The 22,508-nt window shown below is 34.8% G+C and overlaps 1 protein-coding gene across 1 annotated transcript in view; it reads right to left on the bottom strand.

Moving 5' to 3' along the window:
* Positions 1–22,508, bottom strand: part of LOC145260545 (uncharacterized) — an 80,284-nt gene that overhangs the window by 10,166 nt on the left and 47,610 nt on the right. The window contains exons 4-8 of the mRNA XM_080118768.1: positions 20,326–20,429; positions 11,613–11,733; positions 10,795–10,955; positions 8,318–8,383; positions 2,592–2,697 (exon numbers count right to left, since the gene is read on the bottom strand). Coding sequence (XP_079974894.1) covers positions 2,592–2,697; positions 8,318–8,383; positions 10,795–10,955; positions 11,613–11,733; positions 20,326–20,429 — 558 coding nt within the window. The remainder of the gene's footprint in view (positions 1–2,591; positions 2,698–8,317; positions 8,384–10,794; positions 10,956–11,612; positions 11,734–20,325; positions 20,430–22,508) is intronic.

The following is a 22,508-nucleotide window of genomic DNA, read 5'->3' as shown; positions in this document are numbered from 1 at the left end:
TTTTGGGTGCTTAAATACCATTCTAAGAACTCATTTTTATTGGCAGAACAAGCTCTACCTGTATAAGAGTGAAAAATATGTCCTTAGATGGAGTACTGCTGCTACATTTAGAGAGATATTGATAGAGTACAAATTTGACTTTGAAATCTAGTGAGACATGTCATCTCTTCCCTGTAGCACCTTTTCCCAAAGAGAGGTTGCTATCATTTTTATGGTAAGTGCTCAACAGAGCTCCAATTTATAAAACATTCACAGCAAGAACTTGTCTAGCTACAACCACTGAAAATATTTTTTCTCACAGAAATGGGTTTGCTATCCTCTACTTTATCATTTATTTTTATAGTAGCTGCTCGGCTGAACTCCAATCTATGGTTCTCCCTTTAGAACATTCACAACAAAAACCTGTCCTCTTCCAATCACAAAGTAATTTTCCCTGTCTTCCCCTGTGTACCTAAAACTGAATGTTACTTCCATGAGAAAAGGTTTATTTCCAAGAACTATCCATCAGTGAAACAATACTGCAGGGAAGCTTCACAGATGACTACAACACGGTTTTCAAGTCCAATGTTAAATTTTTGTTGAGCCATCCTCTTAAATCATTTTTTTGCATATAAAGTGACAGAATTGCAGACCTGAACAAAGCTAGCAGACAGATATATGGAAAAGGGAATGAATAGTATAAAGTTCTAAGAACATGATAACCAACTGTCTGGTGAAAGGATTGTTTGGTTTCTGATGCAGAAAATGAGAAAATGCATTTTCAAAACGTTTTATAAAAATGTAGAAACAATTTAAACAGCACTGATAAAAGACATTTTCTCTTCGGGAGCCTTTGACCTCTTATAACAACATTATGAGAGAAAAAAAAAATTTAATCGGACCGATATCTCCTTGATAAAGCCAGGTTATTGGCGAAAATTCGAACTTTAACAACAACAAAAAGTAAATAAAACTGATTTTATCATTTCACAACATTTTCAGGCTTTCAAATTTTCTCATTTAAATTCATGAAAAAGGTTTTCTAAAATGTGTGACTTTCCAGAGCTTAAGTAAAACAAATATTAAAAAATTAAACACATGATTTTTTTTTAAAAATATAATCTTTAATTAATGATAAGCAATAAAACTCGAAGTTAAATTTAAAAAAAAAATGTCCTTTTCTGAGATGCCCCAAATTAACGCATTTACCTTTCCTTTATTAATGATATCCCCAATTGGTCTATGCATCCCAAAACTATGTGACTTGCAAAATACAGCCTGTCCATGTAACAAAAAAAAGGACAAAAATCTTATATAATTTGTTGCTGTTTGAAGCCGTAGGGAAAAAACTTTGCAATTAATAAAAATGAAAGTACAAATCAAGTTATCTCCCTTACATCTTTCTTGATTTTATAACTAAAAACATCTTGATTTTATAACTAAAAACATCTTGATTTTATAACTAAAAACATCTTTCTTGATTTTATAACTAAAAACATCTTTCTTGATTTTATAACTAAAAACATCTTTCTTGATTTTATAACTAAAAACATCTTGATTTTATAACTAAAAACATCTTGATTTTATAACTAAAAACATCTTTCTTGATTTTATAACTAAAAACATCTTTCTTGATTTTATAACTAAAAACATCTTGATTTTATAACTAAAAACATCTTACTTGATTTTATAACCAAAAACAATTAAAATTGTTGCGACAGAACAAATCTCCAGAAGAGACATTTTAAAGCAATCACTGTACGCGTTTGAAGTACATGTAAAGACAATGTTGTGATTTGCCCATTGGCACACATGTGATAAAGGACAACGTTACGCTCTACATGCAGTAATATAATAGTCCGGAACATTCTTAAATATGCTTATATAAGCTTTTGCCTGCGAAAATCAAACCAGTTTCTCTTCAGATTTCTTCAACCTGGGGCTCCGTCTGTATAGGACGTTAACTTACATAACAGGATTTCCGTGCGTTATGCACCTTAAATTCTCAATATGGAGAAATTATCACATCTAACGAGATTTATTCTTCTTGACAACCCTGTTATCTCAAACTGCTGTTTGCATACGTATTAAACACACACAATCACTTACACACGGAGACACATATTTTAATGACTATCCCCCCCCCCCCCCCCGAGAATAACCATGTGTTCCCTCTCGATATAAAAATTCATAATTATGGACTTTTTAACTTCTTCAAAACACACATTAACAAAGATTATGTCTAATGAACACTTGATGTAAAAAATTTGACATTGAAATGATTTGAATTTTTTCTTAAACATGTTAATAAATGTTATTTTATTCTATTACACCAATCTTGAGTTCTTATTCGAATGTTATTTTTCCAAAGTTATTTACGCCTTTTAAATTCGGATTGATGTGAATGTGACTCGGTAGGACTCTTCTGTAAGTCAGAAATCTCGGGAAATTTATTTTTAACGGTCCCGGTGATACTCTACCACTTTCGACTTATAGATGTATCCCTGCACCTGCAACCTTGATCTCTAATATCAACAGATTCCGACTATGAATTTTTAAAAATTCTCGGACAGTAAAATACTAGATATATATTAGTAGAAATGAGGACTTACGAGGTATAAAAGTCTGAGAGGGAGACCTTCTTTCATTACAGGATGTATCTTTTCCAGTATGGGTCTTACAGCTAGTGTCTTTTATTGGCTCCGGTGTCTTTACAATCTAAATTTGATGAAATAAATGATAAAATGCGAGAATCACAAAAAAAAAAAATAAATAAAAAGAAAAAGAAAGCAAAATAGAAGGAAGGAAGGAAGGGAGGAAGGAAGGAGAGTAACTAAACTAAAAACACAATAAGAAAACAAAATACTATGTAAAAAATAATGAATAATCCCTATGAAAAATAGAATGTCATGTTGGGGGTAGGAGTTAATCTATGAAATTTACCATGATTATTTTTAGTAGTAGTATTACTATTATTGTTTTTCTTTTTAGAGTAAAACAAATCAATGTTATATTAACTGGAATTGGACCAACTATTTCCCTAGATGAGTTTGTAATTAAAGGATACAATAACTTCAAATCTGACCTCCAAGATCAACATGGGCATGGAATATGTGCTTACATTAAAGACGGCTTTCCATGCGGTAGGGACATCTCCAGAGAAGATCCTAAATTACTTAAATGTGCTTCCGAGTTGCACTTGCTCACACTACTGCATTTATATTTGCACTCTATCATCCCCCACAACAGTGGAGTTACTATCTTTAAGAGCATATCTGAGAAAATTGACCACATTGGCTCATCCTTTGGCTAACATTCATGTCTGTTGAGACTTCAATGTTCACAATGTGGAATAGTTACATACACTCACACAAGACAGATGATGAGGAGAGATTCTGTCACGATTTCTCTATTGCTTATGACCTCACTCAGATTGTTCGCAAACCCACCCTTCTCCTCACAACTTGCCTGGAGTTATGTTAATCTTCCGTTCTATCTCCATTGGGATCTTCCAACAACTGTTGTATCAGTTAAGATAAAAACGAAATATGTCCTCAAACGTATCTCTCCATCATACAGTATATCAATACTCTATGGCTAACTGGGATAGCTTCCGTACATTTATATCAGATCTACCTTCGCATTCCTTGTTTAAAAAGGATGTGACCTCTATAGTAACAGATCTGGTGAAATGGTTAATTGTAGGTATAGATTGTTTTATACCCTTGAAAAAATTCCAACAAAAACCTAACAACTAGCCATCGTTCTCTCCGGAATGTGCTGCTGCCATTGTGCACAGAAATCACTTTTTCCATTGCTTCCAACATGAATGGCTTTCGTCTTGGGGAGGCTTCATGTTTTAACAAGCTTCTGGGCTTGACCTTTACTCCGGATCTGAAATGGAACACGTACATCAAATCCATTGCCAAAGTTGCTGGAAAAATGGTGGGATCCTTCTATCGATCCAGTAGATATCTCACTGCTGATGCAATTTTCTACCTATATAAGAGCCAGGTACGTCCAAGGATGGAGTATTTTTGCCACATCTGGGCAGAAGCTGCTAGATTCTCATCCTGCCTTAACAGAGTTCAAAACAGACTTTGTAACTTTTTTTTTTTTTATACGGTGGTCATCACTTATCAAGGCCCGGAAGCCACTCAGGGATAAGGGTTATTGCAAGTACAGTACGTTAGTGTGGAGATTTGATGTAGTGTTTACTTAAGGGGGTGGTTCATTAGGAATTTGTTAACGTTGGACTTGAAGACATCCAAGTTGTAGTCAGGTGGGAAGGAGGCAGACGGAACAGAGTTCCACAGGCGTGCAGTTCTAAGAAAGAAGCTTTGTTCATGGAATCCACGTTTTGATTTAGGCACAGATAAAGAGTGGGGGAAATTTTTGACAGTGGATTCAGCTAGATGGGTGTTTTTCGTGAAAGATTGGCGAGGGGGGACCAGAGATTGAAGTTCAGACGAGCACCTGCCATGGAAATAACAGTAAAACAAGGATAGGCTCGCAACGTCTCTTCTGTGGGAGAAAGGTTGCAGGGTAGAGAAAAGGGCATCCCCCACTAAGCCACGAAGTCTATTTTGTACTCTGTCAAGGCAGGATAAGCTGTTTTTAGCAGCTCCTGCCCAGATATGGCAGCAGTATTCCATCCTTGGACGTACTTGGCTTTTATATAGATAGAGAATTGCATCAGTAGTGAGATATCTTCTGGAGCGGTAGAAGGATCCCACCATCTTTCCAGTGACCTTGGCAACAGACTTGATGTATGTGTTCCATTTCAGATCAGGAGTAAAGGTCAAACCCAGAAGCTTGTCAAAACACGGGGCCTCTCCCAGACAAGAGCCATCCATCCCAATTGATGCCAGATGGGGATCAGAGTGTTGATGATGTCCTTTTCTCTTTCCTGCAACTTCTTTCTCACAGAAGAAACGTTGTGAGCATGTCTGTTTTATCATTATTTTCATGGCAAGTGCTCGTCTGAGCTCTAATTCATGCCCCCCCTCGCCAAACTTTCACAAGAAACACTTGTCTAGCTGAAAACACTCAATAATTTCCCCCACTCTTTATCTGTGCCTAAACCTAAACATAGATTCCATGAACAAAGCTTCTTTCTTAGAACCGCACACCTGTGGAACTGTCTTCCATTTACCTGCTTTTCTACTGACTACAATATGGTCGTCTTCAAGTCCAATGTAAACAAGTTCTTGGTGAGCTGTTTCCCTTAAGTAATCCAATTTACCAAATTTACACTACTAACGATTACTATGATATTGTCCCATTGACTACTGTATACTCTTTAACCCTTACCCTCGAGTGGCCTCTGGCCTTGATAAGTGGTGACTCTTATGTAAAAACAAAAAACAGTAGCAATAACTTACCAAATCTTTATAATTATGATAAAAATATGAAAATTCTTTTGTAAAGGGAAGGCACAAGATAGTTAACAAAGCCCCTACCTCACCCTCTTCATGTTAAGAATAATTTTCTAAATAGTAACTGATTCTTAACATAGGGAAGGGCTTATTAACTATCCTGTTCTTACATAGTCTTCTTATACCAATCATCAGCCATTTTCATGAAAAGTTTAAAGCACATTTTGTCAACTAATGAAAATCAGCTTTATTTTAAGACAAATCTGTAATTGTTTCACTATTTTCAATCAATTGTAAGGAAATATTTAAGAAAAAATATTTAGAAATATTTACTCATGTAATGTAGCCACTTCCTCTGAAGTGTAGTTTTTTATGTTTGCAAAAACATGTGGACATCATATGAGGGTTTTAGAATAATTTGAAAATTTAAAAACAAACGACTCAAATATTTTGCCAAAGAGAGGGAAAAGGCTAATGGAGCGACAATTGAGTGGGTCACTTGTTTCACCAGAATTCTTAAAAACTCGTACAACAGAAGCATTTTCCAGCAGTCAGGAAAGCAAAATTTGGTAAGGCATTTGTTAAAGAATTTGGAGAGAACTGGGGCAATCTCTGTGGGGCATTTTTTAGTAGTACAGCAGGAATGAGATCCGACCCACATGCCTTTGAGGTGTCTGGGTTTTTATGATGTCTCAAACGTAAGGAGTGATTTTTAAATCATCGAGTGTGATTTCTGTTCACAAAGGGAAATTTGAGAGAGAGTAGTTTGTTGCGTGTAAAATGGAGTTGGAGGCAAGACACTTGGCTATCAGATTAGCCTTCTCGTTTACAGTGCAAACAACTACATGGCTATTGAATAGATGGACTATTGTAGACTATTGTATCGTAGATTATTTACTACATTGTCATAAATTTTCCAAAAATTGCAAGTTCCTAATTTCTGCGACTCAATGCAGTTTTTGGTGGTTTTGGTAGGTCTTCTCTTGGTTGTGGCTATTGCAATCTTACGATTATTTATAGTTTCTATATACTTTTGTCCGTTTATACTAGACCTATGCCAGCAAAGTCTAAAGTATGTTCCCTTTGAGCAATGGCAGCTGCACAAGTAGAAGTGAACCATCAGGGAGAGTAGGATTTGCTATAAAATTTCCGTGAAGAAACATGTGCTTCAATTGCTACTTTGAACTATTCAGCAGTCTTTTTTTTTACAGTTTCACAGGAAGAAAAAAAGATACTGCTGCATGGGGCATCTCTAACGTGATCCCTGATGATTTCCCAGTCAGCCTTCTTGAAGTATCTTGCTGTTTTAAGTAATAACTTCAACTTGGGGTTGAGAGTCTAGGGTAATGTCTATCAATATCAAAATGTAGATTATGGGAATTTGTTACCCAATCCTTGGGAACTGATCAGAAATAGGTCTAAAAGTGGGAGATAACCAAACATGTTAAAGTGGTTAGAAGGAATGGAGGAGTGTAGATTAGTTTCATTTAGTACTAAGATATCTAGGGAGTTTGCTAGGAACTAGGATTCTATATCACGTAAATTACTTCAAAGTCCACAAATATTTGTGAATGCAAACCTTAAGGGAGGAGGTGAGTTGGTTTTGCTTGGGTGTGTCTCTGGTTTGGTTGTATTTTCTATTTGTACTGTCATTTTATTTAATAGTTTCAGTTTTAGGGTGAATGTGCAAGATATCAAATATACACACAGAAGACCATCAATTGACTCTTCATCCACAAGATTGTGACCTCTCAAAAACCCTCTGAAGATATGTGCAAGATTCCTTCCCATGCACGACATGGAAAGACCTTACAACTATCCTGATATGCAGCCATTCTAAACACTACCAAAGAGTTAGAAACCTGTGCTGTCAGTCAGAATACAGCAAGAGAGAGAAAGTGAGAAAAAAAGAAAAAAAAGCAGATTAAAGCAAAATTGTTTTTTCAAAAAAAGCAACACTCACATTCCTGATTAATGAATATACTTTTGAAAGAAACTTCAGAATGATGATTCATTTTTATCACAAAATATTTCACATTAAAAGGAAAAACCTTGCACTTTTCAAAGCAAAAGTATAAAATTAGAACATTTTATATTCGAATTTATCATGTATAGCATTACACGTGTTGAAAATCCTTCTAAAATCTGTGTACTTCTATGTTGCATATGTAGTCTTATCATGAATAACACAAGGTCAAGATATAAAGCAAAAAAGACAATGATGAAAAAAAATAGCAATAAAAAGACATATATACTTGCATATTCCACTAATTAAAAGAGCAACCGGACTCATGAAAAATAGTATCAAAAACTATCTGGCAATTATATCCATTGAACCAAGTGCAAGGTATACAAACAAGTGCACTTAAAGGGAAAGTTAGAATATAAAAAAAGATTTGTTGGAATGTCTGGCATTTCGTGGGACACCCCATTCCCAGCTAGAATAAAACAATAAGAAAATTGTTACTCACAGAGAATGTTTGAAGACAAGCATAAAAGATACATAAAATATAATATATAAACATGGGTGAAAATAACGTAATTAATAATGAAAGTTCATATTAAATCCTAATTGAAATAGATATGAATTGCCAAGGCAAACAATTTATAGAGAACACATGGGTGATGTAAAATGAATTTACTTTTATATTATTTGGAAACTATCTGGTGAACAAATGCTATGATCAGTAGCAAAGTGCCATGCTGAGTTGGTTAGCTGTCTGGGTGTCTAGTTTAAACTATAATCAGAATTGAGACCTGACAAAGTACTGTCAGTGGTGTACAAGCACAACCTAAAGTGCTATGATGCATTTAAAATGAGATGGGTCTATTCCATTTGTGTGTTTAACAACAAAATTGCTATTTCAAACACATGATGGGACGGGAGGAGGAACAAAACCTCGCATACAGAAATGCAAAGATATGATTAACAATAAAATTGAAAAGTTTGGTACACTTACATTTATATAATACTCTCCTTTGCACAAATGCGGAGAAAATACTGCTGTCAAATTGGTTTTATTAACCTACATGGAGAAAATAAAAATTATATATATATATATATATATATATATATATATATATATATATATATATATATATATATATATATATATATATATATGAGTAAAATTAAAATAAAAATACAAGTGATGGTTGACGTTATGTTATTTGAGAAGGAAAACTGAGAATTAATAAAATAGTAATCAACTTTTCATCCCTATTTCAGGGGACATCATCAGGATTTCATAGGAAAAATGTAGAAGAAAACGATTACAGACCACATGCAAGTGAAAAAGGAAAAATCCTAAAGTTCTTCCCATTCTGGACAGAAACTATAAATGTGCGCGTTGAAAGGTTGGATTATTCTATTCATACACATTAAAACGTTGTTCATATACATATGTACATGCACATTTACTTTTTTTTTTATCTTATTTATTTTGTTGAACTTATGAGGAGAGACGGTTAAGGACATAGACTGATTACATCTTGAGTGAAACTTACAACTGAGTTTTATAAAGTACTTTATCTACTACACTACAGGTCCTTGCAGTTGCAAGTTCTACTCAATTGAAGCTTCAATCCTCAAAGCAGATTTCAGGATAGTATTTTCTACCAATTGAAGTAAAGCAGCTGACGATGGCAAAGTAGGCCGAGAAAGGTTGTTAGAGAATGTAGAAGGAGGAGGAAACTCCTGAACCGAGTAGCTTTCTATTATATGCTTTATGGTAGAGACAAAAAGATTCTTTCCAAGTTTTTGTCTCCACATAAATTCACTAAAATAATTGTAAAGCAGATCGCGGTTGGTTCCACACTCTTATTTCGTTATTTTGCCTCCTTCTACATCCTCTCCACATGATTTGTGGTAGCCCTAGTCATAGGGTCCACGAAATGAAGGCTGTGGCTAACCGTAAGATGTTCATACCCTTCTGATCCTATTTTGCAGTATGCTTTCCAGCAATCGGAAACTATTATGGTCCCCGGCAGTATGTACTTTTTATTAATGGAAGAAGGGTTTCTGATTTACGGTCTGAGACTCACAAGAAACCCCTTCTTCTCAGCAGGGTTGTATCTTCTGAAGACCCAGAGTGATTCGACGACCCTCCCAACATTATGTTTTCGTCTATTGAAAACCGACTCCTCAACTTCCACTGTGTGCCCTGGGCCTCTGATCTGCCAGGGATCCCTAAGAAAATAGTCTTGGCAAATATCCCTCAGGAACCTATTAACATATTCAGTTTAACATCTAATTTATATTTTATTTATTATTTAACATCTATAGACGCCTTTTAGATATTAATTTCCAATCTAACCTGTGGCCAGATCTTTATTTTTCTTACTTCTTCTCAAATTCATCTTTAAAACTTCTTTCCTTTTCCTTCTTTCAATATAACTAAACTAACAAAATCTCTTTTCGGCACACACCTCCCTACACTGTCCAGATTTAATCTTCCTCTGAAATCGTCTTTAAGACTTACATTACACATCCATTGTATCATTCTCATATCATCTCTCCATGCAACGCATATCCTCAAACCGAACTATATATCATCAGTGTGCACACATATGACTGATAGTATCTTCCCTTCCAACACTGCAATCACTGATCATCAGTTTGATCTTGGTAACATTCACTTTCAGAAGAATTCTTCTATGTCTTTAACACCTATTTTCTATTATTTCACAGGTACACAATCATCACTTATTAGTATAATAAAAATATGCTTCTCCAGATCGCATATATTTACTAGTATAGATGATGAACAAGCATGTATTACACCACCTCCAAATTCAAAGAATAAAAGTAATGCCTGAAAGGATGGTATAACAAATAAACATACTATACTCCACCAAATAAGCAAGAAATGCCTGGAAAACAACAAAACCTATTACACAACCCCTTCTTCTGAATTGAACATTGAAAGATGCTAATAATATTGTTTCAGTTTCAAAGAGACAGTACCAAATCTCCATCGCAATCATTATAGATTTGGGTGAAAAATCCAGAAAATGGATAGAATTCTTTCAATGAATCACATTAGGTGATAAACCTCGGATGAACTCCAATTGATCTTGTAATTGATTCGGATGATACTAGAGATTCACACCAGACTTCAAATTTCCATTTTTTTTTCAGAGCAACCATTTGCAAAATATTAAAAGTGTTTGTTCATTGCTTTGAATTTTTGTAGGTGTCAGTAATTTGCATAGACCCTGGCTCATTTGAAAAGGTGAAATAAAACATAACCTTCATCTTGGTGAAAATAACACTGATGAGGATTAACAAAAAATAAACAAGACAAAAACAAAAATAGTGCCGACTCACACATTCATAACCCTGTTGACTTAGACTCTCAGAGAAGGGAAATTAGCTGAAAAAAATTTTTTATATATTGCTCTAAAGTCAGTTTTAAAAAAAAATTTATTCTCTTACCTGTTCATACACAATTTCCTTTGAGACTTGTTTATGATGTTCACCACGCAAAGTAACTGTATAATTGTTGAAATTGCACCTTTTGGGTCCTTGAGCAAAAGTAACATTGATATGATCACCATCATAGATGTGCTTAAAATGTGTGGCCCACTTCGAACATTCTGAAATGAAAATTAGATTAGAATGACACTCAGAACAGATACCATCACTACCAAGACCTACTGGGGGGGGGGGATCAATATTAGCTAGTTTATGACCGCTCCTTGATAAAGTACGACATTTACCTAGCTTGTTTCATCATCATCGTCATCATATTTAGTTTTATATTTTGGCATCAGTTGGACAGCTTTTACAAACTGATTTCTAAAGTCTTTAATTCCTCTTCTTCAAGTCCATTTTTATCACTTGGCCTTATCCTTTAAAATGAAGCTGCAATCTCAACTGTTTCACATCTATTAACCAAAGAACTTTCATCCATTCTTTTAGCATGGTCATACCATCAAAGTATTGTGTTTGGTACACATCTCCTTGTACTGTCCAAATTTAATCTTTCTTTAAGATCGGAATTGAGCTAGTCTTTGAGATTCACAAACATCCATCGTATCATTCTCATAATTTTCTCCATGCAACACACGTCTTCAACCCTCACTGGTCAGGTTTCACTTTTATACATTATCACACTGTGCATATACCTAATAAATTCTTTCTTTGACAGTGGTCATGCTTTGCACAAGTTCCATGAACTTATATCATCCACTTTTAACTGTTACATCACACCTAAACAGTATTAAATAAATGATTAATAAAAACTCACTTACCATAATAAATTGTGTTCCAGCGTATGGCTTCAGAATTCCGTTGTGGTAAAGAACTAATTTCAATTACATAATCATTCTTGTAATCTGTTATATTGTATTCTATTTTATATTTAAAAGACTCCTGAAAAACAAAAAATTTACAAGAAAGATTCTTCCTTTGATTCCTCAAAATCATCATATTTGGTTTAATGTTTTAATACCCGTTTTTTAAATGCTAGCGTATGTTGAACAGCCTTTAGAAATTGACTTCCAAGATATCTTATCTCTGACCAGGCCTTTAATTATCCCTTTTTCTTTCATGTTCAGCTCATCACTTCCTATGTTTTCCTCCCCCACTTTACCTTCATTGTTCTACATCTATTCATTTCAGAACTTTCAGCCATTCTTTTAATGTGGCCATACCATTAAAGCACACCTCTCCCTAAACTGTCCACATTTAATCTGTCTTTAAAGCTTGCATTAAACATCCCCCGTATCATTCTCATATCATTTATCTCCATGCAACACATGTCCTCAACCTCCATAGGAAAAATTTCATTTTCATGCACCATTACATTGCATACACATGCCTGACAGACTCTTCCTAACTAGTGGAGTACTCGCTCTCAGCCTTTATTACATGGACATCTTAGTGCAAACCTCAACGCATCCCCAACTTGCCTACAAGATATCACGGTACAAAGCATTCAAAGACAATATACCGAAAGAGCTCATCAATACCATTACATCTGGATGGCCAGATGATCAATCCAACTGCCGCCTCCATGTACAAGGTTTCTGGAACAATAGGGACAAAATAAGGCTCCAGCGAGCTATACTCAATCCCTATAAACAATTTCTAGCTCATTACAGCCCAATGTACTTCTCCTTCAATAGAGAAATGGATGTTGCAGCATCTGTAGTAGGAGCCCCATCCTTCACCCCCATATCCATCCCCACCTTCAGGATTTGTGAAGCAGTTCAAGTTTGTGATAATAAAATCTGTTTCATTCCAGCCTCATCTAATCCCTAACCATCTGCATATCTTAACATTACAACAATTACCAAGTCTTGTCTAATGCTAACAAGAATACTTTATAAGTCAGTAAAGCTAATAAAATATAACAGTGAAATTCAATTAATTTATTGATGTTTATAAAAACAATTTTTATTAATGTTTTTCTTCAAAAATCAGTGTTGCAAACAAACGAAATTCCCACGTTAGAATGGAGATCCATTGATTTCTAATGCTGCTATGTAACGTCAATAGAAATCTATAGAAAGTTCAGCTAAAAGTCCAACCAATCATCTCTATAGTCCAAAAATCTGAACGGCAATAACAGAAAAAAAATCACCTACACATGTTCAAAGATAAAATAAAAGGAAGAGTTCATTATTTTCAATTCTCTTATATTATTCACTAACAATTAAGTTTATTGATTTTCAAGTGGTTTTTAGCCTTGATTAGTTGAGACCTGAAAATGAAAAAAACATTCTCAGTCTAAGAGCAAGCAGCCTTGTAAATGTAAATAAATGTATACAAATGTAAATTTAATGTAAATGTATATGAGTGTATATTAATGTATATAAGTGTATATTAATGTATATAAGTGTATATTTTTTTTTTTTTTTTTTTTTTACATGGGAGTCACCACTTATCAAGGCCCGGAGGCCACTCAGGGATAATGGTTATTGTGTGTACAGTAATCAATGAGATAGTATTGTAGTAATCATTAGTATTGGAGATTTGATAGAGTGTCTTACTTAAGGGGGTGGTTTGTCAGGAATTTGTTTATGTTGGATTTGAAGACATCCAAGTTGTAGTCAGGTGGGAAACAGGCGAATGGAAGAGAGTTCCACAATCGTGCACTTCTGAGAAAGAAACTTTGCTCATGGAATCTACGTTTGGATTTAGGCACAGATAAAGAGTGGGGAAAATTATTGACAGTAGTTTCAGCCAGACGAGTGTTTCTCGTGAAAGATTGGCGAGGGGCGACCAGAGATTAGAGCTCAGAAGAGCACTTGCCATGGAAATAACGATAAAACAAAGACAGGCTCGCAACGTCTCTTCTGTGGGAGAGAGGCTGCAGGGAAAAGAAAAGGGCATCCCCCACCAAACCACAAAGTCTATTTTGTACTCTGTCAAGGCAGGATAGGCTATTTTTAGCAGCTCCTGCCCAGATGTGGCAGCAGTACTCTATCCTTGGACGTACTTGGCTTTTATACAGATAAAGAATTCATCAGTAGTGAGATATCTCCTGGAGCGGTAAAAGGATCCCACCATTTTCCCAGCGTCCTTGGCAACAAACCTGATGTACGTGTTCCATTTCAGATCAGGAGTAAAGGTCAAACCACAAAGCTTGTCAAAACATGGAGCCTCCCCAAGACGAGAGCCATCCATTTCAATTGATGCCAGAAGGGGATCAGAGCGTTGATGATGTAAAGATAGAAGCTTGGTTTTGGATGCATTAAAAGTGACCAGCCACCTCTTCCCCCATTGTACCTCTCAGAGGAGAGAGAATTAGAGAGAACTTTGTCATTTACGGCCTTTGATGTGTTGTCATAGATGGTCGTGTCATCAGCATAGATGTCAACGAATGATTTAAGTATGTGTTTTGGGAGATCATTGATGTAGATCAGGAAAAGAGTTGGGCCCAGGATGGACCCCTGGGGGACTCCAGCATTAATACTGTGGGCCTCTGATTTCTGCCCATCAACCACTATTCTTATGAACCTATCAGAGAGAAATGATTTAATGAGTGAGAAAACATTTCCAGTTATACCGTAGCTGGAAATCTTGTGAAGTAGGCCCTTATGCCATACCTTATCAAAGGCCTTCGATATGTCAAGAGCAATTGCCCTGGAAAGGAAACCTTTGTCAAGAGATTCACTAATCCTATGTGATATAACCGTTAGCACATCTGCTGTAGATCTTGCAGAACGGAAACCATATTGCATGTCACTAAGAAGGTTGTTTCTATTGAGGTGGTTGACTACTTTATTTAATATGCATTCCAACAACTTACTCATGACACACAGGAGACTTATTGGTCTGTACTGAGAGGGAGATGACTTTTTACCTGAATTCTTAAATACAGGGCATACTGATGAGGTTTTCCAGGGTGTTGGAAAGCACTTCTCCTTAAGACAACGTTTAAACAGTTTTGTAAGTATGGGGGCAAGTTCTGGCTGGAGCTTTTTCAGCACTATAACTGGAATGCCGTCAGGGCAAGTTGCTTTACTTGGAATCAAGGTTCTTGATTAGCTTGGCGACCTTAAGCACAGATATTTGTATGTTGCATAGCGTGTTGTCTGTTATAGGAGGAAATACAGGGAGTTGATGGTCATTGTCGCATAGGGTAGAATTAGCTGCAAAGTTCTTGGCAAATAGTCTGGCCTTATCTGATGCTGACAAGATGACCTCAAGTCCATTGATGATAGTTGGGATAGAACGCATGCTTCTGTTCAAGATCCTGTTTGCTATTTGCCAGAACTGGTGGGAACCAAGTCGCTGATCAGCTACTTTGGATTTAACAGACTGAGCATATAGCTCTCTTGCATTTTTTATTACTCTTTTACAGTGGTTGCTGGCAGTCCTGAAAGCAGCTTTAGTCTCAGTACATCTATTACGTTGGTAGCTATGGAAAAAGTGATTTCTGTGCGATGGCAGCAGCACATTCAGGGGAGAACCATAGATGGCTGTTAGGTTTTTGTTGGAATTTTTTGGATAGTATGAATCGGTCTATACCTACAAATAACCATTCGGTCAGGTCTGTTACTATAGAGGACACATCCTTTTTAAACATGGAATGCAGAGGTAGATCAGATATGAATGTACGGAAGCTATCCCAGTCAGCCATAGAGTGTTGATATACAGTACGGTGGAGAGGCAAGTCTGAAGACTTATTACATTTCATTTTTATCTTAACTGCTACAAAAGAGTGGTCAGAGGATCCCAGACAAGATAGAATGGAACATGAACACAGCTCAGGGGAAGTTGTGAGGAAAATGTCTAGAACACTTGCATATTGACCGGTAGTATCGGGCACACGGGTGGGTTCGTGAATAATCTGAGTGAGGTCATAGGCAATGGCAAAATCATGACAAAACCTCCCCTCGTCATCGGTTTTATTTGAGTGGGTCAGCCATTCCACATTATGGACATTGAAGTCACCGCAAATGTGAATGTTAGCTCAGATATGCTTTTAAAGATAGTAACCCCACTGTTGTGGGGGCGATAGAGGGCAAATATAAATCCAGTGGTGTAAACTACTGCAACCCGGAAGCACATATAAGTTAAATTAGGGTCTTCTCTGGAGATATCCCTACCATATGGAAAGCCATCTTTGATGAAGGCACATATTCCATGGCGATCTTGGGGATCAGATTTAGATGTTAAGTTGGAGTATCCGTTAATTATGAATTCATCTAGAGAAGTGGTTGGCCCTATGCCAGTTTCACTTAGAAAGAATATGTCCGGTTTCGTCTCCTGTAATTGTGTTTCAACCTCTGGAAGGTTGGAACATAAATCCCTGATGCTGGAGAAGGAGACCTGGTAGTAGGGGTCTACGTTGAAGGATGGGATTTTAGGTTTATTCGTGTTTCTTTTTTGGAGATTTCTAATGATTGTTGAGGTTTTGGGGTTTGTGGAGCAGGTCGGTAGACTTAGTTGGAGCAGGACACAGAGGGAAAAGAAGAGAGAAAAAGACAAGAAATTTTTTTTTTCTTTTTTTTGTTTTGTAGCACATGGTAAAGCCGTAACAATTACCCACTAGTATGGCATTGAGAGGCCCTACCAGAAACTACTGTATGGTCCAGAATCCATTCACCAAATCAGCAGTCCCGGTATTATATTAATGTATATGTGTATATAAGTGTAAATTAATGTATATTTATGTAAATGCGTATAAGTGTATATAAATATCTATCTTCTATACTCCTATAAATTCATTTTTCTTTTGTGTGTATTGATATTCATATTAAAACCCCTCTTTTCTATTTATTTAAAAAGAAAATACAATTTTGTTATATCTTGGTTGTGGAATTGCATTCACTAGCAAACGATCTAGCTAATTTGCATATTCTTTTAAACATTCATTTTAATTAATTCCCTATTAGTTGCCTCGGTTTTTTAATGGGATAATCCTCTTTAGTATAGTATTACCTGTAATTATATTCATGAAGATATTCTACATGATTTATACTTGCATAATATTTGCGAAAAAAGTTTATAGTAAACACAAAATTGTTTTCATATATATTTATGTATGCGTATATATTTTTGTTAAACAAATCTATCTATCTATATATATATCTATAAAAGTGAACATGTCTGTATACATTTCCCTAAGCAATAACTGTCAATTTTTAGTCTACAGACTCGAAATTTGATATACAGGGTACTCAGATTTGGGAAAATCTATGTGATCGGTTTTCGACCAGAAATTTCGCTGTTAAGGGGTCAAAGTTCAACGATTTGACCTTTGAGAACTCTACCAAACTCCTCCGACAATTTGGGGTCTAAACATTTGAAATTTTAGATATAGGTTCCTTGGACATGGATTTAACTTAACTTGATTTGAGCCCAAAACAATAAATGTGAAGGGGTCATAATAGGGGTCAAAGTTAAAAAAATTGACTGTTTTTTTTTGCTCAGCATACACCTCCAAACACCCATGCTAGTATATCTAATATCTATAAAAATGAAAATGTGTGTGTGTGTGTGTGTGTGTGTCTACATTTCCCTACCAAATAACTGTCAATTTTTAGTCTACAGACTTGAAATTTGACATATGGGGTATTGAGATTAAGGAAAACCTTTGTAATCAGGTTTCGGCCAGAAATTTTGCTGTTATGGGGTCAAAGTTCAACGATTTGACATTTGAGAACTCTACCAAACTCCTCCGCCAATTTTGGGTCTGAACCTTTGAAATTTTAGATATAAATTACTTGGACATGGATCTAACTTTATAATTTGATTTGAGCCCAAAACAGTAAATGTTAAAGGGTCAAAATTGGGGTCAAAGATTAAAAAAAATTTGATCTCTGTAGTCTCTAACAAATAACTTAAGCTAATTTTTGGTCTAAACATTTGAAATTTTGCATAAAGGGTATTCAGACATATGGCAAGCTTTTTAACTGTTGTTTTGCTGAAAATTTGGCTTTCAAGGGGTCAAAGTCCAAAAGATCTGACCTTTGCAGTTTCTAGCAAGCTATAAAGCCAATTTGGATTCTAAACATTTGAACTTTTACATAAAGGGTATTCAAACTTTCAGCAAGCTTTTTAATCAGTTTTTGGGCAAAAATTTGGCTGTCAAGAGATCAAAGTTTACAGAGTTGACCATTGCACTTTCGCCAGTATTGGGTCTAAACACTTGAAATTTTAGATGTAGATTACTTGAATATGGGTCAGACATTTTAATTTAAGCCCAAAACAATAAATGTTAAGGAGTCAAAATTAGGGTCAAAGTAAAAAAATTCAAGTCTGCAGTCTCTACCAACTTTTCTCTATGGTAGTTAAGGATGCCTATTATATAGAAAGGTATTACCGTACATATGCACACTTTTTAATATATACATATGCATATAAAGTTATGAACAGTACATAGGGCTCAAACAAAACTGGACTGCTAGTAAGTATATGCATGCAAATGCATGTAAAAGTAAACAAATATTAATGTAAATGATTGTCGATGTATATTAATATATATAGATGTATATTAATATATATAGATGTATATTAATATATATAGATGTAAATTTATATAAGTGTAAAAAGATAAATATAAATTGCTGTAAATGTATATAAGTATATATCAATGTAAATAATTGTTAATAAATAATATAGATAAAATGAAATAAAGAAAAACAAAATGGAGAAATATGGAAATAAATATCTTTGTATTAGTTCTGAGCTCCATCATGAATTCTTTAAAAAATTAATGTTTTTACCCTATCCTGGCTGATGAAACGAGAACAATTAATCCCTCTGAATGAAATAAAGAGTTTAGTTTGAAATTGGAATTTCTCTTGTTCAACACAAAGATAATAATGTTCGATTATTAGGCACTTAAGTTCTAAAAGAGGCACCAAAAAAAGGTTGACATATCAACTTTGGCAACCAAGATGAAAATAATCCAAATAATCTGCATCTGAAACACGATATAGTTTTAGTTGTCCTTTCTATCATGAAAGATGTGAATTTGTTTTATATTTAAAAAGTTTTAACTTTTGTACAGAATTTTATGCAAAACATGGATGAAAAAGAAAATTGGGTGAAAAATGATTGCAATGAGAGCAAGAAAATAAACTAAAATAAAATATAAAATCTACAAAATGAAAATAATGTTATATAGTCAACTATATAGCATACTATATATATATATATATATATATATATATATGTATCCATGTCCATATTATTATTATCAGGCTACATTGTCTAGTGTCTTGTGTATGTGAGTATACATGGCCGATTCATCTAATGGTTAGTGATGTGTATGCAAGTGTATATATGTGTCAATTTGTATATAGTTAATGTTCTCTTTTCTTTGTTGTATAATGTTCAATTGTTGGTGCTTGTGTGTGTGTGTGTAGTGTTTAAACATAATTACAAAGATATAGCTCATCAAACTACACATAATGTAATTCTATTAACAAGACAAATAACATTCTCTATGGAAACATCTGACAAAAGGGAAACATACCTTCTTCCACTGGTTGGTCTTTGTGATTGTCATGCTGTAATGAATACTCTTTTACTATGAAGAAAGTCTTAATCACCATCTTATATTTTATATATAACATTTGTGAAGTACCCTTGAAGTTGCATGCATTTCTCTGTAGTTCTTACATTCTTCTAGTTGATCCAGTTGAATGTTTCCACAACTAATGGACAAACTAACTCCAACCTCCTCTCCAACTTGACTGGTCTATCTCTTTTTTCCTCTTGACTGATCCAGATTGTGAATATATGACAAATCTTTTCTTGGTTCATTATCTTGCGTCCCAACCAGCTCAGTCTCACATCAAGGTCATTCTTGTTATTGTTAATAATATTGTTGTCTTAACTTTTGTTTATGTAACTAAAATTTCAAAAATCGCTTCATACATAAATATTTAACTTTTGTTTATGTAACTAAAATTTCAAAAATCGTTTCATACATAAATATTTAACTTTTGTTTATGTAACTAAAATTTCAAAAATCGCTTCATACATAAATATTTAACTTTTGTTTATGTAACTAAAATTTCAAAAATCGCTTCATACATAAATATTTAACTTTTGTTTATGTAACTAAAATTTCAAAAATCGCTTCATACATAAATATTTAACTGGCCTTACTAAATTCCAATCTTTATTATACAAATATCTTGCAATTATTTGATTTTCAACTTTTTCTTTAACATATTCTTCTGCTATCGAAATATTTTATTTTGATACATTCATCTGCCATTAAAAACATCCATTACAATAACATTTTTCTCTGTTTTTCATATTCAATAACATTTTAACAGATTGCAGCGCCACCATTTGCCGTCTTGTTCCATCAGATCATTCAATACTAAGAAATAAGAAAATGAAGACAAAAGAAATGCTCGGTTATTTTACGGTTTTCCTTTAAGGACAAACAAAAGTATAAGAATTGATATTTTTACCTTAATCTTATGAACCCATTCTGTAATTAGGAATTTTCACACACACACAAGGTAATAAAATTATAGTGTAACTTACATCTTCAAAAGTATTATTTCTACGCATGAAATCCAGAATTTTGCATGTATTTATAATGCCATTTCTTAAAACCAGGATCCGAATACATTGGAGATTTTTTGAAGCTGAGAAAGACAAAACTATTTCAGTAAATGTGGAGTAGAAAAGTTTTAAATAAAATCGATTTTATTGCAAATGTAGAAAGAAAATCCTCATATGCAGTTGTAATAAAAATGATCATTTCATAAAACCCTAACTAGGCCGCCATCATACTGTTTGGTCTTACGAAATGCTCGTGCTGATATTCCTCCATTTCCAGTTTATTTTCAGTGCATCATTCAGTTAAGGTTATCATTACGTAGCCGTCCTTAGGTTTCGATTCGTCTGATGATGAATATTAGTTATCACATGCACTCGATCAAAGTAGCAATAACTGTTTCATGTAGGTATCTGGTACGGCATTCTCCATGAATAAACTCAGTAAACTTCCTCCAAAGGAGAGAGTTTATAGGGAAATTAAAAAAGTAGTTTCTAGTCACATGTAGAGGAGCAGACATGTGGTTTATAGTCACAGGGGAGATAACACTTGATTTTTACAGGAAGGTATCACCATCTTCCCATATATAGTGCTTGGTATTTCCTAATGGTTACCTATCTAATACTGACCGGGCTCAACATTGCTTAACTTTGGTGATCAAACAAGAACCAATGTTTCAACATGATTATGGCATAAATAATTATGGCCAATATGCAATGATTATGCTTCGTAACTTGGTTCCATCTTTTGCCAATCAATAATATTGATATTGCTTCCTTTTAAATTTGAAATGGTGAGCATGATAGTATACAATGTATCTAACTTACAGTGAAAATAAGTCTCATGTCTTTCAGTTCTGGTAAGAAAAGTAGGTATAAGAGACAGAGTGATAACCAAGAAAAGGAGAAACTGGAAAATGAAGTAGAGAAGGAGTTTAGGGAGGGGGTGGGAAAACAAAGTAAATAAAAAGGACACAGTTGGAGAAAATGGCGTCAAAGCTCAACTGAGAAGGATTGTGGTGAGAGACAACAAAGATTCTTAAGTTGAGAGATGGGAGATTTAACTCAAACCCTAATGACATTCAAAACACAAGTAGCTTGTATACAATGTCTGCGCTATTGTTTTTATTAGGTATATGAATTGGACTATGGCTTAATGCTACAACAACTGACATCACTAAAATTTAGATACAGTCCAAAATGAAAAAGAATGTTACATGTTTGGAGGAAGGTAATCAGTCAAGGATAGCATAATTGTGCACTAACAAAAAATTTAAAGTACTGCTAGCTTTTGCATCATCAATGACAATATCTTGATAAATCAATGTTATCCAATGGCTCATGGGATTGCAAGAGTTGTTGAAGCAAGTTTTTTTGTTTTTTTTTACATAGGCATCAGCACTTATCAAGGCCAAGAGGCCACTCAAGGATAAGAGTTAAAGAGTGTACAGTAGAAATTGGACAATATAGTAACCATTAGTAATGGAGATTTGGTAAATTTGTTAACCTATATGGAACGGCTCATCAAGAACTTGTTTACGTTAGACTTGAAGACAACCATATTGTAGTCAGCTGGAAAGCAGAAAAACAAAAGACAATTCCATAGTCATGCAGTTCTAAGAAAGAAGCTTTGCTCATGGAATCTACGCTTAGATTTAGGCACAGATAAAGAGTGGGAGAAACTAGTGATAGTGTTTTCTGCTAGACGGGTGTTTCTTGTGAAAGTTTGGAGAGGGGGGACCATAGAATGGAGCTCAGTCGAGCACCTGCCATGAAAATAACGATAAAGCAGAGACAAACTCGCAACATCTCTTCTGTGAGAAAGAGGTTGCAGGGAAGAGAAAAGGACATCCCCCACAAGGCTACAAAGTCTATTTTGAACTCTATCAAGGCAGGGTAAGTCCTTTCTAGCAGCTCCTGCCCAGATGTGGCAACAGTACTCCATCTTTGGACGTATCTGGCTCTTATATAGATAGAGAATAGCATCAGCAGTGAGATATCTACTGGATCAATAGAAGGATCCCACCATTTTTCCAGCAGCCTTGGCAACGGATTTAACGTATGTGTTTTATTTCAGATCAGGAGTAAATGTCAAGCCAAGAAGCTTGTCAAAACATGAGGCCTCCCAAGACGAAAGCCATTCATTTCAATTGATGCCAGATGGGGAT

Source organism: Euprymna scolopes, chromosome 36 (genome assembly GCF_053919585.1).
Source record: "Euprymna scolopes isolate OS-2025 chromosome 36, ASM5391958v1, whole genome shotgun sequence".
NCBI lineage: Eukaryota > Metazoa > Mollusca > Cephalopoda > Sepiida > Sepiolidae > Euprymna > Euprymna scolopes.
The sequence above is the reverse complement of the archived record's forward strand: the minus strand, read 5'-3'. Positions and strand labels throughout refer to the sequence as shown.